Genomic DNA, 8,509 nt, shown 5'->3' on the forward strand with positions numbered 1-8,509 from the left:
GCTGGGTGTCACCCGGAGCGGAGACCGGGTGACACCCCGCCGTGATGTCATCGCGCATGCTCGTAACGTTGCCGTGCTCGTGCGCGATGACGTCATCATGCATCTGCGATCGTCCTATTGACGCCTGCCGGCAGCCATCTTAGTGATGGACGCCGGCAAAGAGAGGAGGGGACATTCACCTGGCAGGATGAGGTATGCCGCCAGGTCCCCTCCTCTCTCCTGACACTGACGGGCTCTCGGTCAACGACCAAGTGCCTGACTTTTCATAGGGGGTGACACCAAAATGACTCTCAGTCATTTTGATGTCACCACTGGCTTCCCGGCCAATCAGGATCGTGTCGGCCAAACAGCATGAACGGGTAATGCTAGCTGAAGTACCGGTATCAGTACTCAGCGAGTGGCGAGAAATAAATATCGGCACTCGTACTCGATACCGAAAAACTGGTATTGGTGCATCCCTACTCTAAACATTGATATTTTATTTTCTTTGCTTTAGGGTTTAGATACTCTTTAAGGCAGTGGTCCCCAGCCTTCTTTTTTACTTGTGTACCGCTTGGCGATTTATTTTCCTAGATTTTACCCCTCATATTAGTGAAATGTTGATAGTCAATAGAGTTGCTTAGAATAAATGAATTGCGTTATTTCATACTATATGCTGTAACTGTAAAGAAAAGGGCCAATAATGGGATAAAAAAGAAATGAGATAAAAAACCGTATTTACTGCCTTCAATCAGAGATTCACATAGTAATGTTACTCACCGACTCCAGCAGGAACACGCTGTCTGTCTTGGTTGCACTTTCGGTTCTCCTCCGGTAGCTTCTCTCCAGACCCAAAGCTCCTCCTTAGGGTCCACCAGTGGGTGGTTTATGGAGGGGCACCTGGTGCCAGGCTCTGGCGAGCACCGGGCAGAATGATTTGCCAGTGTAGTGATCACACAGCGGTGTGTCAAGGGGCATTGGGCACTTAGACACCATCAGGCTTAGGAACCATGATAGGGTTGCCACCTGTCCACGATTCACCTGGACACTCTGGGTTTTAAATGCCGTGTCCAGGTTTCATGGCAGCAGAAACCCGGACACAAGATGTCAGGCAGACAGGAGAAACCAAAATTAAGATAGGGGCTACTGGCCCCCCACTGAAAATAATCTCAACTGTGATATTTACATTAGGGTTGCCACATGTCCAGGATTCACCTGGACAGTCCGGGTTTTAAATGCCGTGTCTGGGTTTCATGGCAACAGAAACCCAGACACAAGATGTCAGGCAGACAGGGGCAACCAAAATTAAGATAGGGGCTACTGGCCCCCCACTAAAAATAGTCTCAACTGTGATATTTATATATGAAAAGGTGGCGCTATTTACATATGAACATGCCACGGCTCATTCTCCCCAAAAAATGTCTGCACGTCGCTAGAGTGTTCGGGTTTCACTTGAAGAAAAAGTGGCAACCCTAATTTACATATGAATGGGCGGAGCTATTTACATATGAATAAGCCACCACTCATTCTCCTCAAAAAATGTCTGTGTGTTCGGGTTTCACCTCAAGAAAAGGTGGCAACCCTAAACCATGAGGATCCCCTCCCCAAGTCTTGCAGTACATCAGGCCATGTTGTGCAGAGTGCTGCAGTGCTCAGTGTGGCCCCGGTGTTTGGGGAGGTCGCTGTACAGACTCAAGGGGAAAGGCCGGCACTTGTACAGTGTGTGGCATGGCAGCATGCTATGACTGCAATCAACAGGTAGACCTAAAGCAGGAGGAGGGTAACATCAGATCACTCTGCTGCTCCTGGCCTCCAAGGCCTGCACCCTTGCTGCCTCGTGTCACTTAGTAACTAAGTGACACTTTGAATGTTTATAGTCACATTAAAAAATTAACAATTTGGGCCACGCGGGCACCTACCGGATGGCAGTACCCTGTGCAGACCGCACTCCCCCCCCCCTTGGGTATGCCACTGCCTATTTTTACCATTACTCCATTTATTTTGCATACCCCTTAATGACACGGTGCATACCCCCTGGAGGTCAGCGTGCCCCAGGTTGGGGACCACTGCTTTAAGTTGACATCTAGGTGACATTTTCTAGTAAGCCTATATGCTGAGAAATGAGGATTGTGGCCTAATGGAGATCCAGGACACAAAATTTGCTTCATCGAGAGGTCTTGCCCAACCGTCAGGAAGGAAATTGGTGAAAACATTTCCCAGCTGTCTACCACATCAGATCCCTCCACATTGCTCCACACTAATAGAATTGCTCAAATGGGCAGCTTGCTCCTCCAAATCATTCATGCTTCCCTTTTGTAGGAGGAAACAACAACACCCATAAAACACATGTTAACCCCGCAAGAACATACAAACTCCATGCAGAGAATATCCCTTGTGGAACACTATTAGTTTTTTCCGTTTTAAAGCAGAACTAAGCTAGTGGGGGTTGGGGGGCTCTTGCCATAATGTGGCACACAGCATAATAATCAAAAGAAAAGCATCGCACACCTGACCCGCTAATACCCTCGAGTATCGGGTGGGTGCCAAGCGACCACGGATGCCTCCGCAAATCAGTATAAATATGAAGAAGTCGCTCGCACTCCAGCTCAAGTTCAGTCAATATTGACCTCTGCGGTGTCACAACATGGCGACGTTTCTGAACCCGTTTGGTCCCTTCATCAGGCAAACAAAGGGACCAAATGGGTTCCAAAATGTCGCCATGCTGTCAGGGCCTGGATTTATTCTCTCTGTTGCCACACCACAAGGCCAGGTTCCTCAATGTAAATGCGCCCGCCCCCTATAGAGAATGGCAATCAGACGGCATTTTTTCTTACTTTTTTTTTTACTTTTTTTCATTTTTATTTATTGTATTATCTTTTTTACTTAATTTTTTTATAATTGATTTATTTTATTATTTTTTACTTTTTTATAACACTTTTATTTTTATACATTTTTGTATTTTAATTCATATTACAGAAAGGGGCAAAAAGCCCCATAGAGGCCGCTTGGGTCGCTATGGCGATTGTTACACTATTGATTACAGCACTGTGCTGGCTCTCCTGTGACAGCTGCAATGGGAAGGCTGTGAGTACAGCTCTCCTGTTTCACTGTTTACACGGAGCAAAGCGGAGAACAGATGTTCTCTGCTCTGCTCCCCGCTCTCTATCGAAAATGAATGTGCCGTGGTCCCGGCCCCCCCCCCCAAAAAAAGAGCGGGGGACCCCGAAAACCATGGCTGGGAGGGAGGCGGCCAGCAGGGACAGAGGCAGCCGAAGATTGGGGCAGACCATGGAAGGGGGAGCGGTGGGGGGGACAGAAATGCAGGCTAATTACAAGTGGTCTCGGTGGCATCGACGGGATCACTTGTACTACAACACACGAAGCAGGGCTAAATGTAGAAAAAAAAACTACCCGCACCTTTTTCTTTTAAACCACCCTACACCATAGAAGGGAATTTATCAAAACTGGAGCAGACACAATCTGGAGCAGTCACCCATGACAACCAATCAGCTTCTCTCTTTAATTTTAACGCTTAACTGAACAAGCTGAAGAGAGAAACTGATTGGTTGCCATGGGCGACTGCTCCAGATTACCATGAGTTCTAGTGCAGTTTCCACATGGCGCAGCAAGCTATGTTGGGGTGCCGTTAACATTTAATTGCACGGCAGCGCATCTTACAAACTTACAACGCGAGCGAAAAATGCGTGCCTTCGTGCACGTTGCAGATGTGGAGTGGGAGTTTTAAAGCGAAAGTTCAGCTCGGCTTTAATAAACACGACACGGCCTCCTATACACAACGCACGGCGCTGGGTATTTGTAGACATTTTATAAGCCTGTGGAATTGTTTACAAAGTATACATGTAGATGTAAACACAACCCGAATTATGTTTATTCTTCTCATTTCCTGTTTATAATAAATAAAAATGTTTTCATAAATTAAATCTTTTTCATTCTTTGTTACATCTCACATCTCCCCCCACCCCCCTCCCCCGCACACACACACACACTAAAGCAACCCATTCTCCAATGCATATGTTACATATGTGGGAAGTTTTGCCACTTCCCACCAGCCATTAGATTTCTCTGATGCCCACTCCTATCTGCTCACATTCCTGACTCGCCCTTGGCATACACATAGCTCTGACCCCATGATACCTGGCATGCCAAGAAGCTTATTGGCATGCTAAGTTTTCCCCTGAGGTACCCAGTTGTGGAGCACCCGTTAGGTGTGAGAAGGTGAAGGTGTGTGTGGTACCTGGGTGGGCAGTACTCTGCGCTGTTCCATGGCGAGGGATCTGCTGGGAGTTGCAGTCAGGTCTCTGGCACCTGTAAAAGTGTAGGAACTTCTCTCTGCACACTTCAATATCACAATGATGAATTCCCCTCCCACCTCTTCCTTTCCTCCCTCCCCAACTCCACTACTCCCTCCTCTACAGCCTCACACGTCATGGCCAGATGTCCTGTGTGATGAACTTGTTGGCTCTACACCACAAACAGCTGTATCCCCATACACACGGTATACGCCTTGTATACAAAAGTCAACGAGGGGAATTTATCAAAACTGGAGCAGGCAGAATCTGGAGCAGTTGCCCATGGCAACCAATCCGCTTTTCTCTTTCATTTTGCAAAGCTTAGCTGATCCAGCAAAAGAGAGATGCTGATTGGTTGCCTTTATTTTCAAAGCTTCGCTGAACCAACAGAAGAGAGATGCTGATTGGTTACCCTCATTTTCAAAGCTTAGCTGAACCAACAGACGATATAAACTGATTGGTTGCCGTGGGCAACTGCTCCAGGCCCTGTCTACTCCAAAATATCACCCCAATGTGTTAAGCATCTCTTCCTTGTTACGACCCAAATCCTTCCATTACAACTTCTATATTGGCTCTCCTGGCTTTTTGAATTGAACCCTTCATTCAGCCTCTACAGGAATGCACTGGCATGAGGCTACGTGCCCACGGCCGTAAAAATGCAATTTATTCATAAAAACAGCTTTTTTTGTTTGTGGATCTGAACACAGGGCTTTTGTTTATATGAGTACAGGCACCAGAGATCACGTATATGCACACAGGTTCCTATACATGCACCAAAAATCACATACATGCACACAGGTTCCTATACATGCACCATAGATCACGTACATGCACCCAGGTTCCTATACATGCACCATAGTTCACATACATGCACACAGGTTCGTATACATGCACCATAGATCATGTACATGAACACACGTTCACATACATGCACCATAGATCACATACGTGCACACAGGTTCATTTACATGCACCATAGATCACGTACATGCACACAGGTTCGTAACATGCACCATAGATCATGTACATGAACACACGTTCACATACATGCACCATAGATCACGTACATGCACACAGGTTCGTAACATGCACCATAGATCATGTACATGAACACACGTTCACATACATGCACCATAGATCACGTACATGCACACAGGTTCGTAACATGCACCATAGATCATGTACATGAACACACGTTCACATACATGCACCATAGATCACGTACATGCACACAGGTTCGTAACATGCACCATAGATCATGTACATGAACACACGTTCACATACATGCACCATAGATCACGTACATGCACACAGGTTCGTAACATGCACCATAGATCATGTACATGAACACACGTTCACATACATGCACCATAGATCACGTACATGCACACAGGTTCGTAACATGCACCATAGATCATGTACATGAACACACGTTCACATACATGCACCATAGATCACGTACATGCACACAGGTTCGTAACATGCACCATAGATCATGTACATGAACACACGTTCACATACATGCACCATAGATCACGTACATGCACACAGGTTCGTAACATGCACCATAGATCATGTACATGAACACACGTTCACATACATGCACCATAGATCACGTACATGCACACAGGTTCGTAACATGCACCATAGATCATGTACATGAACACACGTTCACATACATGCACCATAGATCACGTACATGCACACAGGTTCGTAACATGCACCATAGATCATGTACATGAACACACGTTCACATACATGCACCATAGATCACGTACATGCACACAGGTTCGTAACATGCACCATAGATCATGTACATGAACACACGTTCACATACATGCACCATAGATCACGTACATGCACACAGGTTCGTAACATGCACCATAGATCATGTACATGAACACACGTTCACATACATGCACCATAGATCACGTACATGCACACAGGTTCGTAACATGCACCATAGATCATGTACATGAACACACGTTCACATACATGCACCATAGATCACGTACATGCACACAGGTTCGTAACATGCACCATAGATCATGTACATGAACACACGTTCACATACATGCACCATAGATCACGTACATGCACACAGGTTCGTAACATGCACCATAGATCATGTACATGAACACACGTTCACATACATGCACCATAGATCACGTACATGCACACAGGTTCGTAACATGCACCATAGATCATGTACATGAACACACGTTCACATACATGCACCATAGATCACGTACATGCACACAGGTTCGTAACATGCACCATAGATCATGTACATGAACACACGTTCACATACATGCACCATAGATCACGTACATGCACACAGGTTCGTAACATGCACCATAGATCATGTACATGAACACACGTTCACATACATGCACCATAGATCACGTACATGCACACAGGTTCGTAACATGCACCATAGATCATGTACATGAACACACGTTCACATACATGCACCATAGATCACGTACATGCACACAGGTTCGTAACATGCACCATAGATCATGTACATGAACACACGTTCACATACATGCACCATAGATCACGTACATGCACACAGGTTCGTAACATGCACCATAGATCATGTACATGAACACACGTTCACATACATGCACCATAGATCACGTACATGCACACAGGTTCGTAACATGCACCATAGATCATGTACATGAACACACGTTCACATACATGCACCATAGATCACGTACATGCACACAGGTTCGTAACATGCACCATAGATCATGTACATGAACACACGTTCACATACATGCACCATAGATCACGTACATGCACACAGGTTCGTAACATGCACCATAGATCATGTACATGAACACACGTTCACATACATGCACCATAGATCACGTACATGCACACAGGTTCGTAACATGCACCATAGATCATGTACATGAACACACGTTCACATACATGCACCATAGATCACGTACATGCACACAGGTTCGTAACATGCACCATAGATCATGTACATGAACACACGTTCACATACATGCACCATAGATCACGTACATGCACACAGGTTCGTAACATGCACCATAGATCATGTACATGAACACACGTTCACATACATGCACCATAGATCACGTACATGCACACAGGTTCGTAACATGCACCATAGATCATGTACATGAACACACGTTCACATACATGCACCATAGATCACGTACATGCACACAGGTTCGTAACATGCACCATAGATCATGTACATGAACACACGTTCACATACATGCACCATAGATCACGTACATGCACACAGGTTCGTAACATGCACCATAGATCATGTACATGAACACACGTTCACATACATGCACCATAGATCACGTACATGCACACAGGTTCGTAACATGCACCATAGATCATGTACATGAACACACGTTCACATACATGCACCATAGATCACGTACATGCACACAGGTTCGTAACATGCACCATAGATCATGTACATGAACACACGTTCACATACATGCACCATAGATCACGTACATGCACACAGGTTCGTAACATGCACCATAGATCATGTACATGAACACACGTTCACATACATGCACCATAGATCACGTACATGCACACAGGTTCGTAACATGCACCATAGATCATGTACATGAACACACGTTCACATACATGCACCATAGATCACGTACATGCACACAGGTTCGTAACATGCACCATAGATCATGTACATGAACACACGTTCACATACATGCACCATAGATCACGTACATGCACACAGGTTCGTAACATGCACCATAGATCATGTACATGAACACACGTTCACATACATGCACCATAGATCACGTACATGCACACAGGTTCGTAACATGCACCATAGATCATGTACATGAACACACGTTCACATACATGCACCATAGATCACGTACATGCACACAGGTTCGTAACATGCACCATAGATCATGTACATGAACACACGTTCACATACATGCACCATAGATCACGTACATGCACACAGGTTCGTAACATGCACCATAGATCATGTACATGAACACACGTTCACATACATGCACCATAGATCACGTACATGCACACAGGTTCGTAACATGCACCATAGATCATGTACATGAACACACGTTCACATACATGCACCATAGATCACGTACATGCACACAGGTTCGTATACAGGCACCATAGATCACGTACATGCATATAGGTTCATATACAGGCATCATAGA

The 8,509-nt window shown here is 45.4% G+C and overlaps 1 protein-coding gene across 1 annotated transcript in view; it reads right to left on the reverse strand.

The window, feature by feature from the left end:
* LOC108799466 (catalase-like) overlaps positions 1-4,280 on the reverse strand; it is a 32,294-nt gene extending 28,014 nt beyond the window's left edge. Inside the window, exon 1 of the mRNA XM_018571327.1 lies at positions 4,235-4,280. Within this exon, the coding sequence (XP_018426829.1) occupies positions 4,235-4,264 (30 nt within the window). The 5' untranslated portion in view covers positions 4,265-4,280. The remainder of the gene's footprint in view (positions 1-4,234) is intronic.
* Positions 4,281-8,509: the final 4,229 nt, after the last annotated feature.

Source organism: Nanorana parkeri, unplaced genomic scaffold, assembly GCF_000935625.1.
Source record: "Nanorana parkeri isolate BGI_ZX_2015 unplaced genomic scaffold, ASM93562v1 scaffold1734, whole genome shotgun sequence".
NCBI lineage: Eukaryota > Metazoa > Chordata > Amphibia > Anura > Dicroglossidae > Nanorana > Nanorana parkeri.